At 37.6% G+C, this 14,524-nt stretch overlaps 1 protein-coding gene across 4 annotated transcripts in view; it reads left to right on the plus strand.

Annotated features, from left to right (window-relative positions):
* Positions 1 to 14,524, plus strand: part of B3GALNT2 (beta-1,3-N-acetylgalactosaminyltransferase 2) — a 52,767-nt gene that overhangs the window by 18,071 nt on the left and 20,172 nt on the right. For all 4 annotated transcript variants that reach the window (XR_009220429.1, XM_058542990.1, XM_058542989.1 and 1 more), the window contains exons 4-5: positions 881 to 1,074; positions 6,651 to 6,746. Coding sequence is in view for 3 of the 4 variants with exons in the window: in XM_058542990.1 (XP_058398973.1) it covers positions 881 to 1,074; positions 6,651 to 6,746 (290 nt within the window). In the remaining variant the exon portion in view is untranslated. The remainder of the gene's footprint in view (positions 1 to 880; positions 1,075 to 6,650; positions 6,747 to 14,524) is intronic.

Raw genomic sequence — 14,524 nt, forward strand, 5'->3', positions numbered from 1 at the left:
CAAGCACGCAGTGTAGTTGTGAAGATGTAGATGTGATGGGGCATGGCACATAGTAGGTGGTCAGAAATGCATACCGTGTTTGATCTGCTTATCTTTTATCAATATTGGATAGCAAGAGTTTTTCACTATTATTTGAAGTGATTTGTTACTTTTGTCTGTGATAATTGCCTGATACCACAAATATTTTAAATGGCCCAACAAGAAGTAGGATTTTTGGGGGCCAGCCCGGTGGTGTAGGGGTTAAGTTTGCATGCTCTGCTTTGGCAGCCGGGGATTTGCAGGTTCGGATCCTGGGCACAGACCTACACACTGCTCATCAAGCCATGCTGTGGCGGCATCCCACATACAAATTAGAGGAAGACTGGCACAGATGTTAGCTCAGGGACAGTCTTCCTCAAGCGACAAGAGGAAGATTGGCAACAGATGTTAGCTCAGGGCCAGTCTTCCTAACCAAAAAAAAAAAAAGAGAGAGAGAGAGATTTTTGGAATTTGTAGAGCAAGACTAAATTTACTCATTATTTATAACTATAGTCAGTACTGTTTTTAATATCCCTATTTATCCAACCTTTCCTAATAGATGCCTTTGAATTTAATATTCCCTTGTGGTGTTTATACATACATATGCTCACATGTGTATGCAAAAATCTATTAAAGTAGTGCTGCTAGTTAAGTATTTTACTTAGGTGTGGCTGAAAACTTAGTTCTTAAATTTCAGAATAAGTTTTTTTCCTAGAAGCAGCCGTATTTCTAAAGCATTTTTTAAATTAACCGCCATTTGTGAAAGAATTACATAACAAATAATTATCTAGATTCTGCTGTCAAGCCCACTTCATATTAGTAAAATGAAAGACTACATTTCCTTTTCTCATTACTTCCTTAGTTTTGAATCAGGAAATTGAGGCATTCAGTCTTTCTGAAGACACTTCATCAGGGCTCTCTGAGGACCGAGTTGTCAGTGTGAGCTTCCGCGTTCTCTACCCCATCGTTATTACCAGTCTCGGGGTGTTTTATGATGCCAACGATGTGGGTTTCCAAAGGAACATCACCGTCAAGCTTTATCAAGCAGAACAGGAGGTATGCACTGCTTTGTACAAGGTTTTCCCCATTTTTCTTTTTCAAAAACATCCGCTTTTTCCTCGTGGCATATAGTAAGTTGGGAGACTATGTAATTCTATCTGGTTGAGAGACTTCCACCTTTCTTCATTATCAATTGGATGCATTGTAATATTATAATGCTGGTTTGGGGAGAGAATACCAATGAATAAACATGTTATATCTAGAAAAGAAGGAGTTGGACCAGATTAGAAATTCCCCACCTAAAATCCCCTGAAGCCTAAGTAATTTCAAAAGTTGGTAAAGAATATAAAAAGTTTGTGACACTTAGGTATAAGCAGGTGTTACTGTCTCTTTCTTCCAATCCTAAAAGTCCATGTGTAATACAAGGCTAACAGCCGCTTTAAATCTTTTTTGCAATAAGGATGTAAAGGGAATAAAAGTTAAAATAACTGGGGTTACTCTGTTCCTCATATTTGGGGAAATCTGATTTGTTCAGAGTGTATCCGAAGGAGTGTAGCAAGGAATTGAATTTGAAAAGATCTGTTCCTGGTTTTTAAACTACACAAATTTTGAAAGAGTTATACAGTGAACACACATAATCCACCAACTAAATTCTACAGTAAACAGTTTTCTATACTTCCTTTATCACATAGATAGTTGTTCATCGATCTTTTTTTTTAAATGTATTTCAGAGTAAGTTGTAGGCATCAGTATACTTCAACCTAAACACTTCAGTGTATGTATCATTAACTAGACTTTAATATTTGTGGTTTTTGAAATTTTATGTACAGTGAAATGTGCACAGTGTTTTAAACTGCATAAACCTGTGTAACCCAACTCCTATCACCATACCCCATTCTTTAGAGGCAGCCACTGTTTTCATTTTCTTTTTTTTAACCATAAACTAGTTTTGCCTGTTGTGGGACTTCATATATAAATAGAATCATATAGGGGGCCGGCCTGGTGGCACAGAGGTTAAATGTGAGCACTCCGCTTCGGCGGCCCAGGGGGTTCGCAGGTTCAGATCCCGGGCATGCACAGGTTTGGATCTGGGCACGCACCGACGCACTGCTTGTCAAACCACGCTGTGGCGACGTCCCGTGTAAAGTAGAGGAAGATGGGCACAGATGTTAGCCCAGGGCCAATCTTCCTCAGCAAAAAGACGAGGATTGGCATTGCATGTTAGCTCAGGGCTAGTCTTCCTCAAAAAAAAAAAAATCATATAGTAAGTACTCGCCTGTGTAAGGCTTCTTTCACTGACCATAATGATTTTGAAACTCATCCATGTTGTTGTATGTATCAGTGAATTTTTCCTTTTTCTTCTTTTAATTGCTAAGTTGTAGTCCAGCAATGTATGATGTTCATCCATTCTCCTATCGATGGGTACCTGGAATGTTTCCAGGGTTTTTCTCCTTTATTCTGTTAGAGTGATGAATCACGTTTGCTGACTTGGGAGTGTTAAACCAACCTCTTATTCCTCTTGGTGATGATGTATTATTCTTTTTATATATTGCTGGAAATTGTGTTTCTTGTGGATAGCATATAGTTGGGTCTTTCTTTTTTTTCCATTTACATTTTTTTTGTGTGTGTGAGGAAGATCAGCCCTGAGCTAACATCCCTGCCAATCCTCCTCTTTTGTGCTGAGGAAGACCGGCCCTGAGCTAACATCTATTGCCAATCTGCCCTTTTTTTTTTTTCCTTCCCAAGGCCCCAGTAGATAGTTGTATGTGGTAGTTGCAAATCCTGCTAGTTGCTGTATGTGGGACGCCGCCACAGCATGGCTGGACAAGCAGTGCATCGGTGCGTGCCCAGATCCAAACCTGGGCCGCCAGTAGCAGAGTGCGCGCACTTAACTGCTAGGCCACGGGGCCGGCCCCCCATTTACATTTAATGCAGTTATTGAAGTGGTTAGATTTCAGTTTTTCAGTTGCTATTTGTTTTCTGTTTGTTGCACCTTTTTTTTGTTTCTCTGTTCCTCATTTCCTGCCTTCTTTTGGGTTAATTGAATGTGTTTTAGAATTCTGTTTTAATTTTTCTATCGTCCTTTTAGCTATAGCTCTTTGTACTATTACATTTCATGTGTATGTTTGACGTAAGGATTACCATATACATCCTGAACTTTTTAATCTCCTTAAAGTTAATGTTGTACCCCTTCATGTAAAATATAAGAACCTTGCAACTATATAATTCCATTTACCATTCCCTATCTTTTCTGCTCTAGTTGTTATATGCGTTACATCTATGTATGCATAAATCCCACAATACAGTGTTGTAATTTTTGCTTTAAACAGCTAAATGTATATTAAAGTAATTTAGAGAAAAATAGTCTTTTATATTTGCCCACCTTTTTACCATATATGGTATTCTTCATTTCCTTCTGAATATATCCTAAGTGTTCATCTGATACCATCTCCTTCATCCCAAAGAACAACCTTTAGCGTTGCTTATAGTGCAAGTTTACTGTGATGAATTTGCTTAGTTTTCGTTTTTCTAAAAATGTTTTTATTTTGCCTCCCTCCTCCCACCCCCGCCTTTATTCTTGTGGGATATTTTCTAGATATAGAAGTTCTGAGTAGACTTTTTTCTTTTCAGTATTTTAAAGATATCACTTCAGTGTTTTCTGGCCTCCATTGTTTCTGATGATAAGTCAACCATTCTTCATATTGTTGTTCTCACGTATGATGTATGTAATATGATTTTTGTTTTGTTTTTCCTGCTGCTATTAAGATTTTCTCTTTATATTTGGTTTTAGCAATTTGATTGTGGTGTTGTACCTTGGTGTGGTTTTTCTTTATGCCTGTTCTGCTCAGGGTTTGCCAAGTTTCTTCAATCTGTAAATTTACGTCTTTTACCAAATTTGGGAAAGTTTCAGCTATTACTTCTTCAAAAAATTTTTTCCCAGCCCCATTCTCTCCACTCATTCTGAGATTCCAGCTACATGTATGTTAGACCTTTTGGTATTGTCTCACAGATCACAAGACTGTTCATTTTTTTTGATGTTTTTTCTCTCTGTTTTTCTGGTATGATAATTTCTGTTAATCTGTATTCAAATTCACTAACTCTACTATCATTTCAAATCTACTGTTAAGCCTAGCCAAAGAATTTTTTATTTTAGATATTGTGCTTTTTAGTTCTAGAATTTCCGTTTAATACTTTTTTGTAATTTCTATTTCTCTAAAATTTCATGTATTTATTCATTTTGAGCATATTTTTTTTTTCTATAGCCTTGACCTTAGTTAAAATAATGGCTTTAAAATCTAGTCTGCTTGTTCTAATATTTAAGTCATCTTGAGGTCTGTCTTTATTGATTATCATCTTTTCTCTTGAGTATGGGTAACATTTTCCTGTTTTATCTTATATTGAGGAACTTTGGATTTTATCCTAGGTATTGTGAATAATTCATTGTAGAATCTCTGTATCCTGTTATATTCCTTGAAGAGTATTGATTTTTTTTTTTTTTTTTTAGCGGGTAGTTAAATTGGCTGGACACAGACTCTAAGCTCTGTCTCCTTTGCAGTGGGCAGCGGCTGAAATCTCTGTTCAGTTCTTTAGGACTTATTTGGGCTGCTTGCGTTCTGTTTTAAATGTATATTTCATGAGTCAGCCACAGACTTGGGCAGAATTTATATGACGAATTTAGGGCTCTCTGTCTGTGACCTTTTCCTTTCTGGGGTTTTCCTCCTCACTTTTTAGCTGATGTGTCTTCCCCAAGTCTGTCCTCTGATTTTTCAACCAGAAAGATTGCAGGTTTTTAATTCAAGTTTTCAGTTGTCCCTCAAAGTATGCCTTCAGACAAGAGCCTTAAAAAAAAAAAAGTGGGGGAAACATACCCACTGCCTTTCTCTTCTTCCTGGTATTGATTTTCCAATCAGTTCCTTCAGTTTTCTATCTGCTTTGTTTGCATTCCAGTGCCTTCAGGTCATTTTTTTTAATGTTTTGTCCAGTGTTCATACTTGTTATCTATAGGAGAATTGGTCTGATATTGGAAGCAGAACTCTGTTCAGGTTTTTTTAGGCATCTTTAAAAATGCTTTTGTATTATTATTAATGTTGATTGTTACTAACAGATACAATGTTAGAGTCACCAATAAATATACAAATCAATTTAAGATTAAATTCTTTTTTGCAGTTTGTCCTACTCTTACTTCCTCTAAAGAATCCATGTTGTTTGTAAATGTGCTTAATGACATAAATTTAAGGGAGAGGGAACAAATCCTAATGATGATTCCACCCATTATGATAATAGTGAGAAGAGCTTTATTAAGTTACTCAAGTATAGGTGTTCATATACTATTATTGTAGTTAAAGGTTTCATTGATACCAAAGCTCAAATAGGTAACTGAAATAGCACTACTCTGAATTCCACTGTTATCTTTATCTAGATATTAAGATTAATTTTGGATGTTTTTGATACACTTAATTATCTTAGCATATGTAGTCTTTTTTTTAACTATTCATGATGTTTGATTTATCACATCAAGTAGTTTGGCTCAGACGTACAATATTTTGATCATGTTGATTTAACTTTTAGTTGCCAGAATTTTAGCCAAGGAGAAGTTAATCTTTGTCCTCAAGGAAGGCCTAATCTAAGTGGATACTATTGAGTTCACAGGTAGTCACAGGGCAAAAAGTATTACCACCACATTGCTGAGAACTGGTGTTAATGAAAGAAATATGCACAATCCATTAAAACCCTCTTAATTCTGAACTTCTGCCTGGTCTTGATAGCTTTAACAGAAGTTTCCTCTATGGTAAATTGGTGTATAAGAATAGGCATGAGAATAAGGAAATGTTCTTGCCTAAAATGACCTGGGAAGGACCCAAAGAAAACAATAGACATAAAGAGAATCAGTGCTCTTTCATTTATTTATTTTTTGTGTGTGTGTGAGGAAGATCAGCCCTGTGCCAACATCTGTCAATATTTCTCTTTTTTTGCTGAGGAAAACTGGCCCTGGGCTAACATCGTGCCCATCTTCCTCCACATGGGATGCTGCCACCGCATGGCTTGCCAAGCGGTGCGTCGGTGCACACCCGGAATCCGAACCGGCAAACCCCAGGCCGCCGCAGCAGAGCACACGCACCCAACCGCTTGCGCCACCAGGCCGGCCCCGAGAATCAGTGCTCTTTTATATCCCCTCTTTTGTTTCTATTTGTTTTTTCTTCTAAAGGTTCTTTTTGAAGGGGGATGCCTGAGTACCTTTGTTCTGTGTAGAAATCTGATCTTTCAGTTTATTCTTAACCCTTTGGGGTTAAGCCTACTAAGTGGGCCTAATGTAACAAAACGTCACATTTCCCTTAATGGTCCTCATTTCAAGGTGAATAATTTTTTAAGGTTATGTGCATTGTATTTAGTGTTTGAGAACTTCATGACAACTTTGGTTATCTTAAACATCTTTATTTAATAAACATGATGGTGCTAGAAAACACAAATGATGCCTAAACCACAGTAGAACAGTGTTAGTAACCATGGTTGGGGCCATTTAGGATTTAGCTGACCAAGATGTAAGATGTTTGAAAACTTGTATATACAGTGTCTAACATGAAGTATTTCTTCTTGTCTTTTTTCTTTCTTTCTTTTTTTTTCCCAAATTGTAGGAGGCCCTCTTCATTGCTCGCTTTAGTCCTCCAAGCTGTGGTGTGCAGGTGAACAGGCTGTGGTACAAGCCTGTGGAGCAGTTCATCTTACCAGAGGTACAAGGTGTAACGAAAAGTTTATAGCACCAATGCAGTCCTTCCTAGGTCTGGGTATGTGCTTTCAGAGGCAGGTACTTGATATTTTGTTGTACCAGGACAGCTCTCCAGAGTGGTAAATGATGCTACCAACCGGGATGTACTAAAATGTAGCACTCTGCATTCATACTTCCAGAGAGCTTCACGATGCCTCAAGGTCTCCAAAACCACACTTTCTGAGAAGCGTTGAGTGTTACCATGGTTTATTTAGTGGAGCAGAGAACTGCACGAGTGTTTTAATGACAAAGGATAGTAATAGGTATGGATTGATAGAAAGACCAGACACAGATAGCATTTGAGTAAATCAAATAGTTTACTTATCTAAAGAATGGGGGAAGAAAGGTGCAGACAGGATAATGGCAAAGAGATGGGCCACATTTCCAAGATAAATAAAACTTCTCCAAGATGTGGAAAATGTCACCTTCTGGGTCCCTCTGCTTCCAGTCTTAAGTAGATATGTGCTAGAGCCCACCTCACCTGCCAAGTGCCCTCATCAGTCTTGGAGTTAAGCCACAATATGGTTGCAGAGTATTACACAATTGGACATGAACAGATTATTCATCTGTCAACCTCAGCCTTTCCAGGCTGTTTCACTCTATTCCAAGTACATTCCTGAACTCAGTGCTTTGGAACCACAGTAGGGGTCAGTTTCCTGGACATCTCTGGGGTCACTTTAAATCAGCTATAGAGTTCATCGTACAACATCAAAGCTGAGTTAAGATGTGGGAGCTAGACAGTTGACCAGCCCTGCTGACTAAACAGGAAATGTTTCTGTACCACCAGTCTTGTAGGGTACTGTTCACATTTATGCAACAACAGAATCACACATTTTATAATATGCTGTGGATCTTTGAAGTTGAGTACAAGTAGTTGAAATGTATATTATGTTAATTCTCTGAATGTCAAAGAGATCTCCTTTATTTCACCTATATTAAACTTCCATTTAAGAATGTTTTAAATAAAAACAAAAATAAAACACACTGGAAAAAAATTTCCAATTTCTCAGTGTTATAAAAAAGACTAGTTAACATCTTTATACCTCTCTTTTGTGTACATAACTGGTTGTTTTCTTAGGATGAATTGTTGGTTCAAATTTGTATACGTTTTTAAGGCATATGATTTCTTTCTGGAGGGCAGTTTAGCAGTTTGTATCAGCATTATGTGAGAATGCCTGTTTTCCTATGTCCTTTTTAGCTTTCATATATGAACTTTTTTCTTTGTTAAATGAAGTATCTACCATCAGAGGTATTTCTTACTTGTCATTAAGAGTAGTAGCTCAAATAAGTCATATTGGCCAAGTGTTGGGTATCAGTTTTGGAAGGAAGCCGTTCTTTGGTTTGTTTATCCATTTACTCAGAAAATATGTGTTGAGAACTTAGTATGTGCCCAGCGCTAGACTGGGAGGACAATATGAAGGTCCCTGCCCTTAAAGCAACTCACATCCTCATGACACTGATATTCTGCTTAACTTACTGTGTGTCAGACATGGTTGTAAGCAGTTTTCTTATGTTAACTAATTGGTAAGCTCCTTTAAGGTTGAAGCAAGTAATCAATGAGAGAGTCCTTCCTTTCTGCTCAGAACTAGCGTGGGCAGAACCTAATTCAGACTTTGTGCGAGTCTCAAAGGGAAAGTAGTGTTATTCTGAGGATGCCAGGAGCACTAGCATTGTGTTAGCTGCTATCCAGAAAGGTCCGAAGCCTACTGTAGGGTTGATTTTCATAAAAACTTGTAAGGATTGGCATGAGAAGGAAAGAGAAAAATGATGCACCTGGGAGTGAGTAAGTATGTGAGGGCACATTTGGATGCAAGTGCCTGAGTGCGCACCTCTGGGTGCAGCATGGGTGAGTTTGAATCCCTGTCTGCCGTTCACTGGCTCTGTGACCTTGTGTAAGCTGCTTAACCTCACTATGTCTATTTCCTGTTCTGTAAGTTGGAGGTGCTGCATGACCCAATTCGGAGGGTTATTTACTAGGGACTAAATGATTTAATACATGCAGCATGCTTAGAACATGTTGCTACATGGTAAGCATTCAGTAAATAAATGTGTACTGTCCTTATTACTGCTGCTACTCATCTGGATTTGGGAGGTCCTATTCTTCAAGGGAAGTGTTTCCCTACTCAGGGCAGTTTGCCCCCCAACCAGGGGGCATTTAGTGATGTCTAGAGACACTTTTAGTTGTTACGGCTGGATGTGGAGTAGTACCAGCATCTTGTGGGTAGAGGCCAGGAATGCTGCTGACCATCCTACAATGCACAGACCAGCCCCACAACAAAGAATTATCTGGCACAAAATGTCAGTGGTGCCAAGGTTGAGAAACTCTAATAGGAAGGAGTCACAATGTGGGGCAAAGAGGAAGAAAATATGTTTTAATACTTCAGGCTAATCACAACTTTTTTTTTTTTTTTTTGGTGAGGAATATTAGCCCTGAGCTAACGCCTGTTGCCAATCCTCCTCTTTTTGCTGAGGAAGATTGGCCCTGTGTAACATGTCTGCCCATCTTCCTCTACTTTATATGTGGGACACCTGCCATAGCATGGCTTGATAAGCGGTATGTACATCTGCACCCGAGATCCGAGCTCAGGAACCCTGGGCCACCAAAGCAGAGCGCGAGAACTTAACCACTACTCCACTGGTCCAGGCCCAAGGCTAATCAGAATTTTATGGAGTCTGCTCCATTATCTTGGTCAGCCTTATAGAAAGAGTTACAAATTTTGATTAGTCCACAAAAAATATTACTTTCCCTTAGAACGTCCTTGTTCTTAGGAAATACATGCTGAAGTATTTAAAGGTGAAATATCATGATATCTGCATTTTACTTTCAAGTGATTTAACAACAAACAACAGAAAGTATATAGACAGAGATAAAGCAGATAGGACCAATTGTTAACAACTGGTGAGTCTAGGTGATTTGGATGTTAATTTCAACTTTTCTATAGGTTTAAAGTTTTTCAAAATAAAAATTGGGTTGGGGCAAGGGGTTACCTTCCTTGTCTGTGTTCAGGATGGAATATCTGGCAATAGGTACTAATGATGGGAAGTACTCGGCCAAAAGAGCCAGTGGCTGTTTTAGTTACTAAGACTTTTAATGCCTATAGCCTTGTGATCTTTATTTTCCTTTAAGCTTTAAGCTAAATTGACTTTTAATTTTTCATTACTTCTGAGTAATATTTTTTCTTTTTAGAAACATGCAGTTACTTAAGAGTGGCTGCAACTGGGTAGAGGGTAGGATTATGGATAATTTTTATTTTCTTCTTTTCATGTATCTATTTTTATAAATTTCTGAAATATATATTAGCTTTATAAAGAGAAAAAATAAAATTTTAAAAATGAAGTATTCTTTTACACAAAATCCTACTTTTGTTGAAACCATGTTTAATTTTACATAGATATTCATTGTTGCTACATCAAGCCTAATTGGGCTTATAAGCACGGAAAGTATGATAGTGATGAGTGGTTTGCCTGCGTATCATCAGCAAAGAATGACAGAAGAAAAACGGATTGTTTATTCTTTTTTTTTTTTTTTTTTTTTTTTTTTTTGTGAGGAAGGTCAGCCCTGTGCTAACATCTGCCAATCCTCCTCTTTTTGCTGAGGAAGACTGGCCCTGGGCTAACATCCATGCCCATCTTCCTCCACTTTATATGGGACGCCACCACAGCATGGCTTGCCAGGCAGTGCGTCGGTGCATGCCCGGGATCCGAACAGGTGAACCCCGGGCCAACGCAGCGGAGCGCGCGCACTTAACTGCTTGCGCCACTGGCTGGCCCCCTGTTTATTCATTTGAGAGAGAGAAGTAGATGACTGGTTCATCACCTTATTCCCTCCACATTTCACAGTCTACTAGAGTAACACGTCAGCAGTAGAGCTTGTCAAGTAAGCAAATCTCTTTTAATGTTTTCACTGTGTAACTCACCAAAGCATAAATCTCCGTGGGGGTCACAAATTTAAATGGAGACTGCTATGTGTTTCTCTTAAAATATTTATTTCTCTAATTTCATATTTTCCGTAGTAGTCCAGTTGAAACTGAAACTCATTTCAATAAAAATACTGTTTTCATTCACCTGAGTCACTGGAGACATTATTGTTAGCATTGTGGGTACTTATACACTTATTTTTTATGCAAGTTGAAATTCTTTAGATGTGGTCATTTCTCTAATCTACAAGAAATTGTTAATGGTTACAGGCATGAAAGTATTGTATATAATTAAGTACTCTGTTGGTTTGTATGACAAATTAGAAATATGACACACAAGAATTAACATGTGAAGGGGGTTGCAGATAGCTTGCTTATGTTATGGGTGAGGTAATTTCTGAGATCTCATATTTCCAACCTATACCATGCTGATTCTTTTTAACTTTTATTTTGATTTTATGATCTTAGCAGAGAATTGTCATAAACAAGTTGTTTTGCATCTGAAGAGATGCCTAGCTTTATGATTAAAAGGAGAAATAGAAATTCAACTTTGATATGAAGCAAGAACAGGTATAGGAGAAGGGGAGAAGATAAAGCTCCTCCCTTCCCTAAACAACTGGTGGGTTATATAATTTCAATGAGTAAACCAAGATCATTTTTTGGGCTGATAAGTTTTTCTGATAATTACTCAATTTAGTCAACATTGTTGATGTTGTTCCATGACCCATCACAAACAAAATGGAGTTGGGTGTGAGCAGGAGTCACCATGAAATAGCAAGTCAGATGCCAAGTGTCAGTTGAATGGACAGGACAGAGAATGACCTGTTTTGTCATCATATTTTCTAGATTTGTAGTTTCAAGGTGAGGCATATTTATTTGGTCACTATAGCTTTTACTTTTGGTATGTTTCATTTGAAACTGTAATCGCTAAGATTACCAGGGAACCAACTGCAACTCCAGGGGATATTTTCTGTCCGTACCCAGTTGATTGCAGTTTTCTCTTGGCTCGTATAATATACATTCTTTTGGTTCAGCCACATCTAGCCCAGTCCTTCTTCCCTATGTAGTTCGTTATCTCATCTTTTGCTTTCATTAGGATTTGATACCCAGCCTTCTGTTTATTTTACTCACTCCTCCTAGCCAGTTTCATCCATTAACCCCCTGTTTGCTAATGACTGTTAAATCTGTAACTACAGCCTAAATTTCTTTGTGAACTCCATACATGCTTCAGCTGCCTACTGAACTTCTCCACTTGAATGTCCCATGGGCATTCTAATGGTAATATCATCTCCATCCCACTCATTCTCATCTCCTCCTGTATTTTCATTCTTGAGTATCTCCTTTTTCTCAGGCACCCAAACAAGAATTGTGGGATTTATCCTCAACTGTTATATGCAAGTATTCACTAAGTCAATTCTTTCTCCTTAAACATATTTGGTATCAGTCCTTCCAAACTTTATCGCTGTAAAAGTTTTAGAAGAAAGTAAAGTATACGAAGGGCAAGAGGTCGTTGTTGCCAGGAGAAAGACACATGATTAACCCAAAGCAGCCTCACATAGTCAAGGATGTAGGACTTAGCTTTTAGGTCTTAACACTGACCTTCCAGTTAGTTCACTTAGAGATGATAAGGTTCTCATTGAATGCCGCTGTGTAAATTCACAGAAGATCATTGTATAAACCAGAATGTCAATTCATTTATCTTTAGTGGGTATTAGCTCATTAGAATGATTTGAGTGCTTGTAACCCCCATCTAGGAATCTCCTTCCTGGTATGTCAAGGCATCTAAAAAACTGAATCTGAACGTTGCTTGATTTGGGCATTGAACTTGATTACAACAGTGGGATGTGGCTGTTTTAGAGAGCTATCTCATTCTGGTAGGATGTGACCAGAATGCTTTATATCTTCCAATTATTGCATCTTTCTCCCCTTGGACATTGCTTCATTGCCAAAATTGCTCTCTCATTCCTGCTTTCCTATACTGGCCAGTTGATACATTGTTTTAAGGTATTGATTTTGCTAATTAAGCTTTAATTTTAGAACTCTTCTCAGTTATTAGAAATATTATTTCCTTTAATATAAGCGTTTAATTAGTTCAACTCAGAGGGTAGTCTTTTTTTTTTGTTGAGATATAATTGACATATAACATTATATTCGTTTCAGGTGTACAACATAATGGTTCAATGTTTTATGTATATATTGCTAAATGATCAACATAGTAAGTCTAGTTAACATCCATCACCACGCATGGTTACAAATATTTTTTCTTCTTGTGATAAAAACTTCTAAGATCTACTCTCTTAGCATCTTTCAAATATATGATAGAGTATTATCACCTATAGTCACCATGCTGTACATTATATCCCCAGGACTTATTTATGTGATAACTGAAAGTTTATACCTTTAAACCACCTTCACCCATTTTGCCCACCCCCTGCCTCTGGCAGTCACCCATCTGTTCTCTATATCTATCAGTTCAGGTTTGTTTTGTTGTTGTTGTTTTGGTTGTTTTTAGATTCTACGTATAAGTGAGATCATATGGTATTTGCCTTTCTCTGTCTAACTTATTTCACTCAGCATAATGCCCTCAGGGTCCATCCATGTTATTATATATGGCAAAATTTCCTTCTGTTTTATGGCTGAATAATATTCCATTGCATATATATATCTATACACCACATCTTCTTTATCCATTCATCCATCAATGGACAATTAGGTTGCTTCCATGTCTTGGCTATTGTAAATAATGCTGCAATGAACATGGGAGTGCAGATATCTTTTTAAGTTGGTGTTTTCATTTCCTTCAGATAAATACCCAGTAGAATTGCTGGATCTTATGGTAGTTCTATTTTTAATTTTTAGGGGAACCTCCATACTGTTTTCCATTGTGGCTATACCAATTTACGTTCCTACCAACAGTGCATGAGGGTCCCTTTTTCTCTGCATCCTTGTCAACACTTGTTATTTCTTGTCTTTTTAATACTAGCCATTCTGACAGGTGCGAGGTGATATCTCATTGTGGTTTTGATTTGCATTTCCCTGATGATTAGTGATGTTGAGCACCTTTTCATGTATCTGTTAGCCATCTCTGTGTCTTCTTTCGAAAAATATCTGTTCAGATCCTTTGCCCATTTTTCAATGGATTGTTTGGTTTTTTGCTATTGAGCTGAATGAGTTCTTTATATATTTTGCATATTAACCCATTATCAGATATATGATTTACAAATATTTTCTCCCATTTGGTAGGTTTCCTTTTCACTTTCTTGATGGTTTCCTTTGCTGTGCAGAAGCTTTTTAGTTTGATGTAGTCACATGTGTTTATTTTTGCTTTTGTTGTCTGTGCTTTTGGTGTCAAATCCAAAAAATCATCAACAAGACCAATGTCAAGGAGCTTACTGCCTGTGTTTTCTTCTAGGAATTTTATGGTTTCAGGTCTTACGTCCAAGTCTTTAATCCACTTTTAGTTCATTTTTGTGTATGGTGTAAGATAGTGGTCCAGTTTTATTCTTCTGCATGTGGCTGTCAGTTTTCCCAACACCATTCATTGAAGACCCTGTCCTTTCCCTATTGTATATTCTTGGCTCCTCTGTCGTAAATTAATTGACCATATGTGCATGGGTTTATTTCTGGGCTCTTTAATCTGTTCCATTGATCTCTGTTTTTATGCCAGTACCATGCTATTTTCATTACTATAGCTTTGTGATGTAGCTTGAAATCAGGAGCATGATGCCTCCAGCTTTGTTCTTCTTTCTCAAGATTGCTTTGGCTTTTGGGGGTCTTTTGTGGTTCCATACAAATTGTAGGATTGCTTGTTCTATTTCCATGAAAA

Source organism: Diceros bicornis, chromosome 6 (assembly GCF_020826845.1).
Source record: "Diceros bicornis minor isolate mBicDic1 chromosome 6, mDicBic1.mat.cur, whole genome shotgun sequence".
Lineage (NCBI taxonomy): Eukaryota > Metazoa > Chordata > Mammalia > Perissodactyla > Rhinocerotidae > Diceros > Diceros bicornis.